The sequence below is a fragment of the Bubalus bubalis genome, chromosome 3 (genome assembly GCF_019923935.1).
Source record: "Bubalus bubalis isolate 160015118507 breed Murrah chromosome 3, NDDB_SH_1, whole genome shotgun sequence".
In the NCBI taxonomy this organism is placed as follows: domain Eukaryota; kingdom Metazoa; phylum Chordata; class Mammalia; order Artiodactyla; family Bovidae; genus Bubalus; species Bubalus bubalis.
In genome coordinates, this window is record NC_059159.1 from 12,294,956 (window position 1) to 12,307,733 (window position 12,778).

General features: G+C 52.3%; 1 protein-coding gene across 5 annotated transcripts in view; it reads left to right on the plus strand.

Annotated features, from left to right (window-relative positions):
• The first annotated feature begins 5,416 nt into the window (after nucleotides 1-5,416).
• ASPSCR1 (ASPSCR1 tether for SLC2A4, UBX domain containing) overlaps nucleotides 5,417-12,778 on the plus strand; it is a 28,014-nt gene continuing 20,652 nt past the window's right edge. Inside the window, exons 1-4 of one of the 5 annotated variants that reach the window (XR_003107722.3) lie at nucleotides 5,417-5,620; nucleotides 6,534-6,589; nucleotides 9,533-9,647; nucleotides 10,917-11,017. Coding sequence is in view for 4 of the 5 variants with exons in the window: in XM_006064241.3 (XP_006064303.2) it covers nucleotides 5,519-5,620; nucleotides 6,534-6,589; nucleotides 9,533-9,647; nucleotides 10,917-11,017 (374 nt within the window). In the remaining variant the exon portion in view is untranslated. Of the gene's footprint in view, nucleotides 5,621-5,742; nucleotides 6,006-6,033; nucleotides 6,351-6,533; nucleotides 6,590-9,532; nucleotides 9,648-10,916; nucleotides 11,018-12,778 lie in introns of those variants that run through there. The other 4 variants (XM_006064241.3, XM_006064242.3, XM_006064243.3 and 1 more) reach the window with 4 other exon arrangements.

Genomic DNA, 12,778 nt, shown 5'->3' on the forward strand with positions numbered 1-12,778 from the left:
CAAATAAATGAATATTTTCCATAATCAAAATATAATATTAAATAGAAAAAGAATGAAAAAGACCCTAAAATTCAGTAATAAATTATTTTTTGATTCATTTATTGTATATCAAATCAACATAACCACACAGAAAAAAGAGAATTCAAATAGCTTTGAACACCATATTCTGAATTTCAGTGTGATATATTCTGAGGACAAAAATAATTACAAAGAGATCTTGAGATTTCCTTAGTAGGTTTGGTTAGTAGCAGGATTGTTATAGTAATTTCAAAGCTATTTGGAGGGCATTTTGGAACAGAGTAAATTAATAAATATGTTGATGCTGCTGAAAAAGGGTTCTTACTGTGGATAAGGGTTTATTTGGTTGTGCCTTTTTTTGGTAGATTGAAAATGGTTGAATATTGACAAATTCATACAGTTCAGTTCAGTAGCTCAGTCGTGTCCGACTCTTTGCGACCCCATGGACCGCAGCACGCCAGACCTCCCTGTCCATCACCAACTCCTGGAGTCCACCCAAACCCATGTCCATTGAGTCGGTGATACCATCCAGCCATCTCATCCTCTGTTATCCCCTTCTCCTCCTCCATCAGGGTCTTTTCAAATGAGTCAGCTCTTCGCATCAGGTGGCCAAAGTATTGGAGTTTCAGCTTCAACATCAGTCCTTCCAAAGAACACTCAGAACTGATCTCCTTTAGGAGGGACTGGTTGGATCCCCTTGCAGTCCAGGGGACTCTCAAGAGTCTTCTCCAACACCACAGTTCAAAAGCATCAATTCTTCTGTGCTCAGCTTTCTTTATAGTCCAACTCTCACATCCATACATGACTAGATGGACCTTCGTTGGTAAAGTAATGTCTCTGCTTTTTAATATGCTGTCTAGGTTGGTCATAACTTTCCTTCCAAGGAGCAAGTGTCTATTAATATCATGGCTGAAGTCACCATCTGCAGTGATTTTGGAGCCCCCCAAAATAAAATCAGCCACTGTTTCCATTGTTTCCCATCTATTTGCCATGAGGTGATGGGACCAGATGCCATGATCTTAAGTTTTCTGAATGTTGAGCTTTAAGCCAACTTTTTCACTCTCCTCTTTCACTTTCATCAAGAGGCTCTTTAGTTCTTTTTCACTATCTGCCATTAGGGTGGTGTCATCTGCATATCTGAGGTTATTAATATTTCTCCCGGCAACCTTGATTCCAACTTGTGCCTCATCCAGCCCAGCGTTTCTCATGATGTACTCTGCATATAAGTGAAATAAGCAGGGTGACAATATACAGCCTTGACGTACTCCTTTTCCTATTTGGAACCAGTCTGTCATACAGTTCAGCCAAGTATAAATATGAAAGGAGGAAAGAAGAGGAAGACTAAAGGGTGGTGAATTCAGGATGCTAGCTTTGTCTCCTGGGGAGCCTACAAAGCAGAGGCATCCCAGTAGCAATGAACACGCTCAACTCCAGACCTTGGTTGCTAAATCCCACTCCCCTCTAACAGGGATTAGGGCTTCCTTGGGAAATGGCATTCAGGGCTGGGGCAGGGACATCCTGGGTGAGCTTAAGACACCTTCTTGTGGCTGAAGTGAGGAAGTGCTCAGAGAACAACAGAAACATCAAAAAGATGCAGGAAAGCTGTGAGTGTTATAGGTGACTGCAGAGTAGCTCGGATTGTTGTATCAATTACAGATCTCCCAATGTTGTATCATAGTTTGGTGGTGAAATGAGTGGCCCTTCTTCAGAAATACATACTGAGGTATTTAGTGGCAAAGGTGTACAATGTCCCCGCTTACTCTCAGATGGTTTCAGAAAAAAAAAGATATATATATACACATAGTGACAAACAGAGAAAAAATATACATAGAGAGAAATGATAATGATGAAGCAAATGGGCAACATGTAAACAAATGGTGTGTCTAGGAGGTATGCATGCAGGAGTTAGTTTCTGTACTGTTCTTGCAACTTCTAAGTTTGAAATAATATGAAAATAAAAAGTCACTGTCCTCCCCTCCCCAAACAAGCACAGGAGCCAGCTTGAACGGAGGGTCTAACTGGTCAAATGTGGATCAAATTTTAGCATCAAAAGAATAACTGAATGAAGGAAAAGAATCTATGCGTTCATATTAACATTTAGGAATTTTAAAAAATTCTTAATCAGAAAATGCCTGTTAAATATAGAGGGACTGATAAGGTTGGAAGACTGTGATTTTGCACCATAAATGTAATGATGGATTCAGGCAAGGAGTATCAGTTGGTGCTAAAACCACTGGGTCAGTGGTTCTTAGAAAAACATCATATTTGTGCTCTCAAAGAATTACCTCCACACACAGCTTATTCAGTTTACAAGGGACCTGGAACGGGGAGTTTCAATCTTTGCATCCTTACTAATGGGACAAACTGAAATCCTGGAGCTCCTGAGAGGCTGTCATCTATACTGCCTCACTGCCCTGAATGGTTAACTCCAGGAAAAGATCATGCAGATCCAGCCTGTGGGCTCTAAAATATGTGAATGTCACGAAAAATAGAAACAAAACAAAAAACAGAGGCACTGTGGTTATTATTATTTTTGGCTGTGCCACACAGCTTGTGGGATCTTAATTCCCTAACCAGGGATCAAACCCATGCCCTCAGCAGTGAAAGTGCAGAGTCCTAACCACTGGACCACCAGGGAATTCCCAGGACTGTGGTAGATTAAAGGAGTGTAAACAGGCCCAACAACCAAATGCAATGTGACAACCAGCTATAAAGGACAATTTTGGGACAAGGGAAATTCTAACGTGGACTGTGTAGATATGTCATTAGATAATATCATTATATCCATGTTTGTTGCATGTGGTGACAGGTTATGATTAAACAGGAGAAGGTCCTAGTTCTTAGGAGGAGCTGCTGCAGTATTTGGGGAGAAAGGGCCTAGATAGCATCAACTTACTTTCTTTTTTAACAATACTCATTTATTTGGCTGTGTCGGGTCTTAATTGCGTCATTTGGGATCTTTTGTTGTGGCACATGGGCTCCAGAGCACGTAGGCTCAGTGACTGCAGTGCTCAGTAGCATGTGGGATCTTAGTTTGCTGACAAGGGAGTGAACCTGCATCCCTTGCATTTCAAGGTGGATTCTTTAACCACTGGCCCACCAGAGAAGTCCCTCATCAACTTACTTTAAAATATAAATACGTATGCACATATTAACACAGAGAGAAAAAGGCAAACACTGTCATTTCCATAATGGTATCATACAACGTGCAGCCTTTGGGGACCAGTTCTTTATTTTTTTTCACCACATGATGCAGCATGCACAATTCCCCAACCAGGGATAGAATCTGCATCCTCTGCAGTGGAAGTATGGAGTCTTGATCACTGGACCACCAAGAAATTCCAGGACCAGCTCTTTTCACTCAGCGTGACTCACCCAGGTTGCAGTCAGTATTCATTCCCTTGATTTCTGAGCAGTACTCCGTGTGTGGATGTGCTGCATTGTTGAAGGACATTTAACTGCATTCCAGCTTTTGACTATTAGATAAAGCTGCTATGAACGTTAATGTACAGATATGTCATTTTTTTTAATGGCAAATTTGGGAAGAAAAAATAAGAGCTGCAAAAAGAAGCTGAACTATGAGCACCAAGAAAGGACTCCCCTTTAGGACCTTGCATGCTTCCCAAAGATAATCTTTGACTCCACAGTCATCTCTGTGACCTCTGTTGTGATCACACTCTCAAGGCTGTAACCAGACCCCCTGTAGGAGGCCTTGAGGCCATGAGGGAAGGTGCCAAGTTGCAGTGAGGAGCTCAGGAAGGCAAGCCCAAGGAGGCAGCCTCCTCATGAAGCAAATGGAAGAGTTCTAATGGAGGAGTTCTGACTCAGGCTTGTGAGTTCTAATCTGTGGCAAACTTGCCTCGAAACAGGTGAGGGTCCTTCCTGCTGTGGTGAGGAGCTGGTATGTCAAGCCTGAATTTTTGCCCTGAAATTATCCCTTGTCCCAGGGGAGCCTCTGCTGGGCGTTTCCAGCCTCTGGAGGCTTCTCAAGCTGTTCCAGCATCAAGAGGTCGGCTCTAGGGCTTGCTTCATGGATGCCTCACAGACTCTGTTCTGTCGTGCTTGGTCTTCAAAAGGTCACACCCAGCCAGGCAACTAAGGGAAGCAGGTCGGCTCTGTCTCTCCCATCTCCTAATGCCAGCACCAGGACACAGACCCCATGGAGCATGGGGCACCCTGATCTGCCTGGCGGGCAGCAGCAGCCGGAGAAAGCACATGTGGGGGGACTGCGCATATGTCTGTCTCCCCATCAATAGTCATTCCTCTCACAGATGTTTGCAGAACTCCCGCCCCATGTGAGACTCTGGTCTGCGTGCCTGCCAGTGGATAGCCAGGCAGACAGGGCTGCCCTGCGTGGAGACAGCCAGTAAACAAGTGAGCAGGCACGAAAGGCCTGTCCCAGCAGATGGGGCTCTGAGGAAACCAGGCAGTACTGAAGAGGCCAGGTTGGGGGCAACCAGGGACCCAGCTGCCACAGAACTGCATGTGGGGCCCTGGCGGGCTGAAGGGTGGGTTAGAGAGCTTGCAGGCAGTGATCAGAAGTGCCCCCCCAGGAGTCTGCTCCAAGGTCTTGTGTACTCAGCTACACATGGATGGTGTGACCCATGTGAGCAGGTGGGAAGGGGAGGGTCAGGTCAACTGAAGCTGACTCTGAGCCAGAAAACTTCTCTGCCCTGTATCCTGTGTGGCTCCTCTCCCCAGAGGGCACTGGCTGATAGTGACCAATGTGTGAGCTGGGTGAGGCACTGAGGTTGCACAGTCAGTCCAATAGGACTGTAAGGCAAACTGGGAAGGGTGGCCCTGGAGCTGTGGCTACCCTGAAGCTTTCCCGTTTTCTCGCATACACATGCTGTAGTATGAGGCTGCTGGTGAGACGGATGTGTCAGCTACACGAAGGCGCGTTGCAGCACCCACTCCTTAGAGGTGGCAGGATCCACATGCCCCTCCTCCCCGTACCTTCCACGGACTTGGGCAGCTGGAATCGGAGGACAAATTCTGTCACAGGACAGAGTGAGAGCACGGAGAGTCAGAATGCTCGTCGCAGACTTTCATCGAATCTGCTCTCTGATTTGGAGTTTCTGGCGGGCCCTTCCCCAAAGCTGCTCCCACCTTTCACACCACCCCTCGGCCGGCAGGCATTCACTCCACAGAGGTGCGGGAGCCTGGCTTCACCCCTAGGGACCATTGGGGACAGGAAAGGGGGCAGTGGGACCCAAGACCGGCTGGAGGGGATAGGGAGCCCAGGGCACCCCAAGCCCGGACCCAGGGCCACGTGGCCTGGCTGGTGTGACCGCGGTCAGGTGTCGGGAGCGCGCTCGGGGGTGGGGGATGGGCCACCAAAAGCGTCGGGGGCGTGGCCACGCAGGGGCGGACCCGGAGGCGCGCTGGCCCCGCCCCATCCCAGGCCCCGCCCCCGAAGCCGCGAGGCTGTGCGTCCGGCTGTTGCGGATAAAGTTGTTTGACGCCGGGCGGGTGGGCGGCCGGGTCACGTGAGCGGAAGATGGCGGCCCCGGCAGGCGGCGGGGGCTCCGCGGTGTCGGTGCTGGCCCCGAACGGGCGGCGCCACACGGTGAAGGTGACGCCGAGCACTGTGCTGCTGCAGGTGCGGCCGCGGGCGGGCGGCGGGCGAGCGGAAGGCGGAGACGCGGCGGCTGGGACGTGGCGCCTGCCGCTCCTGCGGTTGCTGCGAGGGCCGCGGGGGCGGGGCCGGGAGGGAACCTTGGGGCGGGGCCTGCTGCGGCCAATGAACAGCCCTATGGCGCGGCGGGCCCGCCCTCTTCCGCGTCGGGCTCTGGCGCATGGGGATGGGGGCCCGCTAGCCTCCTTGAGGGGATACCTGGGGTCGCGGCCCCCGCCACCCCCATCCGAGCCTGCGGCGCTCCGAGCCCAACACTGAGGGTCCCGGCCCCATGTCTTCACTCTTGGGTCACCCTCCGGCTCGGTGCGCTGTGGCGGCGTGTGCTGAGTCACTTACTGCCCTTAACCCGGTAGCTGGCCCATGTCGAACCTGTTATGTTGGAAATGCTTGTTGGACCCTGTTACGTAGGGGCCGGCGCGAAGACACGGTGGGGAAGGGGGCTGAGCCGATGAATGGCAACTCAGTGTGTGCAGAGCGTGATGAAAGAGGGGCTTCCGTCGAGTGGGGAACCCAGGACCTCCTTGAGCTGGCTCTCTTTGGAGTTTGAACATTATTGTCTAGGGGTGGAGGGGCGTCCCTGAGTGTGTAGGAAGATATCTGTGGTGGCCAGTTGTTGAGGGCCTGATGTGGAAGGTCCCGCAGAACTGAGTTGACACAGCAGGCCCAGCGAGGAGAGAGTAAGCAGGATTTGCAGGTGAGGTGTGTGGAGGTGCTGAATGGATGGTCCACCACTTGTATTACAGGCTTTGTCCTTCGGAGCCAGCGGGCTCTGCAAGAGGTGGACTCTGTGCCCTCAGCTGCCTCAGTGGCACTTGCCTGCCCCCGCCTGGGGCGACCAGGCCTGACACAGTGGCTCACACCCTCATCTCACCCTTAGGTCCTGGAGGACACGTGCCGTCGGCAGGACTTCAACCCCAACGAGTATGACCTGAAGTGAGTTTGCTCTGGCCAGGCCACGGGCTCCAAATCCATAATCCACCTTTCACCCAGGGCCCTGCTGGGGCTTCAGCCCACGTGGGTTTATTCTCTCACCCCCTGAAGGCCAGAAGCCTCTGATGACGGGGTTGGTGGGGCTGCATCCCCTCCAGAGATCTGGGCGAGTACCCTGTCTTACCTCTTTCAGCTTTGGGGGACTCCAGGTGTTCATGGGCTTGTGGTTGCCTCCCTCTTGGCTCTGCCTCCCTGATCCTTGTGTGTTTGTGTCTCTCCTCTTCTGTCTCTTATCAGGACACTTGTCTCTGAATTTAGGGCCTAGCAGATAACCCAGGATGACCTCATCTCGAGATTCTTAATTTCATCTGCAAAGGCCCTGTCTCCAAATAAGTTTACATTCATGAGTTCTGGGGGTTTGGCTATGGGTATATCTTTTTAGGGGCCATCATTCCAACCACGGCAGAGAGCTTTGGGCCTTTGGTTGTGTAAGTTCCTGGTGGGGCTCTGAGGGCAAGAAGAGGTGATCATGGAGAAATGGGAAGAAACCTGCAAACTGCAAGTAGCTTCTGGTGGCCTCAGGCCCTGGAGCTGTGTGCACCAGTCTTTGTGTGCAGGCATTTTTCCAAAGAGAGGGGTTTCACCAGATTCTGGAATCTAGGGCAATGAAAGAGTCAAAACCCCACACAAGTGGGTGTGGGTTTCTGTCACATATGGGGAGCTTCCTACCTTAGCAGCATATTCTTCACAGTATGGCTGTCCTCACATCAGGGGTAGACAGGAGCCCGAGGTGTGGGAGACTGCTCTGCTAGACCTGGCTCGCGCTGCCTCTCACGTGGGGCTCTATAGAAGAGGTCTGAGCAGGCATGCCTCCATGTCATCCCAGATCCCTGCCTCCTGCCCAGCCACGGAGAATCCCAGGGCCTGTACTGGGCCTTCCCCTGGCATCCTGTCGCAGAGATATGTACTCTTTCTTTGCTCTCCCTGAACCTGCCTGAGATTTCCATGTGGTGCCTGGTTGGACTCTTACAACATGTATTGATTTTTCTCTTGTTTTCTGTGTATCCACTGACTGTGTAATTTGTTTAAAAACTGCTGCTCCTGCCAAGGAAGGGAGCCTCTTGCCCACGTGCGTGTGTGTACTTCATGAGGCCCCTTCCCCTCATCTCTAGGGCTCCGAGCGCCTCCCTTCTCGAGTTTTCCGTAGCTCTGCTGTCCTGTCTTGCACTTAACGTTGAAGTTGTTGTGTGGCAATTTCTAAAGTGTTGAAGATGGGTATCAAAGTTCTTCTTTCCTAGGTCTTCCAGACGCCCTTTGCATGTTCAGAAAACCATTGTTTCCAGAGGCATCTTGGTATCCATGCTGCCGGGTGGCCACTTCTTGTGTATTCAGATCTCATGTTCTCTTGCCGGTGCTGTAGTTCCCCTCTCCTCCTAAACTGTCATTAAAAATGGAGCTCACGGTCTGACTTCTGAGAGGCATAAATAAGTTCTCTTATTCACTCTTCTGCTGAATCATTCTGGCCCCTGTCTGTGTCTTATAAAATCATGGCCACACGGCAGTACTGTTTTCTGTTACGGGCAAGAGCTTTCCTCACTCCCAAGTGATCTGTAGGGTTAACAGTGGTGGTTCTCCTTTCCATAGCATTTGTGGGAGCAGAGAGGGTCAGGAGGAGTGGGTCCAGGGTCAGGCAGGCTCCAGGGCCACCTGGCTAACACCTTCCCAGCCCTCACCCAGGTGAGACAGTGTCAAGGCCTCCAAGTCCCAAGCCCCTTTGTGTCCCTCCTCTTGTCAGGTGTGGGTATCTGACTCTCTTTCAGTCCACAAACGAGATGTGATCTGAGCTGGATATCAGGAGCTGTACAGTGTGGTCCTAGCACTGCCTGTGGGTGGCCTGGGCTACCTGTAGGTACTTCACATCTGGGTTTCCTGTTTGTGAAGCAGGCTGATCACAACCCTGGCCATGCTTCCCAGGAGGGCTGGCTGCCAGTGGAGACCAGCAGGTGTCTCGGAGGTCGCTGGATTCTCTACCTGTCCTCTTGGCCCTGGGTATTTCCCTCCTGACTCACCAGTTCACTTTGCTCCCACCAGTTCCTTCCAGGAACCATCCGTCTTTGGATCCAGGAGCTCTGTACATGAGGGTCAGAGGAGGCTGTGGGCCCACGCGGGCTTCTTCCTCATCTGTTGGAGGCTCTAAGTTGCCAGGTCCCCAGCTCTAAGACATGCAGGACATGGACAGAGAGACAGTGCTGCTCCAGGGTTGGAGGACCTGGCTTTGTGAGCCAGGAATGGTGGTCTCAGCCCTTTGTCCCCATATTCCAGCCACTGTGAGGGCCTAGCTCTCCATGGGGATTTTAGGTCAGGTCATTCCATTTGTGATTCTCTAAAGCCTTTGCCTCTGTCACTGGTCTTTGGGGTTGTGGCCCTGCTTCCAAGGATAGCAGGAAGCAGGGGAGACGGGAGCAGGTCATTTTGGCCAGTGGCCTTCAGTACAGGGGAGTGGCCGCAGTGGCTGGAGTGCTGCAGCTCCGGGCAGTAGCAACAGGGCTTTGTTCCATTAGAACTTTTCTGTGCAGAGCAAGGTGCCTGCCCTTCAGTCGTGCCCACGTGTGCTTTCATCTTCTGAGTTCGTAGTTGGACTGATAGCTGCTCCATGGTCTGAGGGAGCAGGCGCTTGCTTTGCCCCAGGGGTGACCTGTCTGTGTTCTCACTGTTCTTGCTTGAACTGTATAAATGCTGTCTCTTTCCTTCAGAAGACCCGCTACTGGAGTCAGGGACCCACCCTGTCTTTGCAGGCTCTCAGGCCATCCCTCAGTTCTTGCAGCTTTGCTGCCCGGGACTGTGGAAGTGCTGGCCGGACATGGGCATCTGCTTGTACCCTGCTCCTGGCAGTGCTGGGCTGTGTTCGGGTCAGGGGGCAGCCTGAGGCTTTGATCTGTTTTGCAGGTTTCAGAGGAATGTGCTTGACCTCTCTCTCCAGTGGCGATTCGCCAACCTGCCCAATAACGCCAAGCTGGAGATGGTGCCCATCTCCCGGAGCCGCGAGGGGCCCGAGAACATGGTAGGTAGCTCTCAGCGGCCGCACCTCCCAGCTCTTCCATTCAGACCGCTGGGGCTGAGCAGATAGGTGGGCTGTGGGGCTGTGCACGCGAGGCACTCGTCCCCATCCTCGGTCAGGCGACAGCCACTTTTCTATTCCCCAAACTGATGATTGAAAATTAGACTTTTCATTATTTGTGCTGAAGTGTTTTGGGGTGGGGGCGGTTACTTGGGCTCTGTCCATGTCGGCATGCTGGCAGCATTCACCATAGAATGTTGCCAAGAATCTTAGAGCCGGCAGTACTCTCTGTGCGGCATCCAGTGCAGCCTCAGCTCTGGGATGAGGACAGAGTGAGGAGCAGGCTTCCTCTCACCGGGCGCAGCGAGAGCACAGCCCGAGTCTTCTGACCGCAGCTCACTGCAGCTTTTGCTTCCTAGGGATTTAGCATATGGTAGTGGATTACTACGGACAGACGAGAATCATGGTGATAGCTACCCTCTTGTGCTCAGGCAGGTCCTTTAAGAACGAAAGTGTAAATCCTCCCAACACTGCAGGGAAGCAGTTTTCATCCCGGTTGAGAGACAAGGCTAGAGCATCAGGGGTGTGAGTTCTCAGTCTAGAGCCCACCGGGAGTCAGGCGCCTGGGGCTGAGCCTGATAGATCTCTTTTTCCATTACAGTTGTGGTTCTCAGCCTTTGATGTGGAAGGAACCCTGACTTCCCTAGGGGATTCCTTGGGCATGGCTGGAGACCCCCTCACGCTTTCCCACAGAGGGGTTTCTCTTTTGTCTTTTATTGGGATTTAATGTAAATAATGGCAGCCCACTCCAGTACTCTTGCCTGGAGAATCCCTTGGAAGAGGAGCCTGGTGGGATACAGTCCATGGGGTCACAGATTGGACCTGACTGAGCGACTGACACACACAATGTAAATAAACGTGCCTTGGAGAAGCCCCTTGGCCAGAAGGGCAGGAGTAGCCGGACCTAGAGAGTCACTGCACTGTGGCAATGGGCGGAGCAAGGTCCCTCACCTGGGGACGTTGAGCTTTAGTGTGTCTGTCACTTGAATGAGGGACCAGAGTATTTATCCCGCTTGTGGGTTATAATAGACTTATGTCCCTATTTTGGGAGATAATTGTTAAAAGCATCTCATAAAACAGTGTGCTCACTTATTTAAAAAAAATTCAGCAAACACAGTACCCTCCGCCTGTACCCTGAGGACCAGATCTGGGCAGGGTGCAGCCAGGACAGCGCTCCTCTTCCTGACCTGGCTCTGACGTCTCACCCCTCAGGTGCGCATTGCTCTGCAATTAGACGATGGCTCTAGGTTGCAAGACACTTTCTGCTCAGGCCAGTCGCTCTGGGAGCTTCTCTGCCACTTTGCCCAGATCAGGTAAGTGCTGATGAGCAGGTTCTGGGCCGTGCCTTCCTCCGCCATGGGGATGTTGCCGTGGTCACTGGGGTTGATCCGGAGCCGCAAGCCGGAGCTGTGTTTCGGCCTCCACCAGCCGCTGCTGGTGCCGCCTTCGGGCTACACCAGTAGCTCATCTGTCCTTACTGGGTGTCCTGGTGTGATGGCTGGGCCTCGCCCTCCTGGAAGAGCTTGTGGGGAACCCAACAGACGCCCTCCAGTCTGGTGAACATTGAATAGGGAAGTAGGGCGCTGACCAACGCTGCAGCTGTAAAACTCCCTCGTCATGAGAATGGGCTGTATTCAGAGAAAACACTAATGACAGTTGCCATGGGTCAGTTTCTATCTGGTGATTAATGGTTTAAACTTGGTTTCTGAAAGTGTCAAAATGGTAGTCTTTTAAGTTCTGATTTTTCTTTGTGGGATGGAAGTCTTTGTCCACTTTTAAAGGTCTCCAGCCACAGAATGGAAGGGACCGTGGAAGGATATAGTGGTTGCTGTGTGGCCTTGGGCAAGTTGTTTGCCCTCTCTGGGCCTCCCAAGGGTGATATGATGTTATGAGTTGATGTTTCTCAAGTGCCAAGAACTAGGTTTGTCTCTGTGGAAGAGGGGACTCTGGATGGGGTCCTCACGGTGACAGGTTGGGGAGGGTGAAAAGGGGAGGTGGCAGGGAGGCCACGGCAGGCTCTGAAGGAGATGAGGTCCTAGATCCCTGCAGACTCCACACTGCTGATGCGGGAGGTGGTTCCCTGGGTAGGGTGGGGCTCCGCCCGCACTGTCCCGAGAACGGGGATAGGTGAGCGTGAGAATTCTGGAGGCTCCTAGTGTTGGGGGCACGGGTGGCTCCTCAGATCACCACCTGGTTACTGATAGCCAGCTGTACTGTGCCCAGAGCCCCAGTGTAATTGGGAGCTCAAAGCCAAGGTGCCCAGACATTTGAATGAGCCTGACATGACAGTCCAGTGCAAACAGGAAGGGACAGCAGTTGTCAGGACAGGCAAGAGCATTTGTTCCTTTTCTTGGAGGATGGAGAGGCTGTTGGAACTGGGGAACTGGATGCCATTAAAAAGGAGGGTTCAGAAACAAGAACTCTCAGAAGCAGATCAGGAAGCTGCAGTAGGAGGTGCTGGGGTCAGCCATAGCTGTGGATCAGGTGGCAAGATCCAAGACACACATGCCAGTGTGCTGCATGTCTGGGAGTGCTGGTGGACTAGGGGTCTGCCATTCTGCTGAGGCACCTGAGGGTTAGCTGGTCTGGCTGATCTGCGGCCTGCCCGAGCACATTCTTCCCGTGGTAGCAGATGCCTGAGGGCACGTGGGGCCACAGAGGCGTGGGAGCAGACCTTGGACCTGGGGTGCAGAATCGCTGTCCTGCCTCCTCCTTGGAGGAGCCACAGAGCCAGTGGCCAGGCACGAGCACGAGGCCAGAGGATGGGGAGTCCGGACAGGCCAGTCTACCAGCTCCCGCTGCCTCAACTCTAGAAAAAAAAACAGAGCACAGGAGGAAGCTGGTGGGAAGTGGTCCTAGAACCGAAGGGTATGCGTTTCCGAGTGACAGGCTGGCTGTGCCTGGGCCAGTGGGGCCCCATCTGGTGGCATCACTGTGACTCGTCAGGAGCTGGGGATACAGGGATGGTTCCGCACCCTCAGGGGGTGGCGGGCTCGGGCTTGGGCTCTCCGTGGTAGTACCAGGATGGTGGCTGCACAGTGCCTTCAGAACACTGTAGGAAATGCATTTGTTCT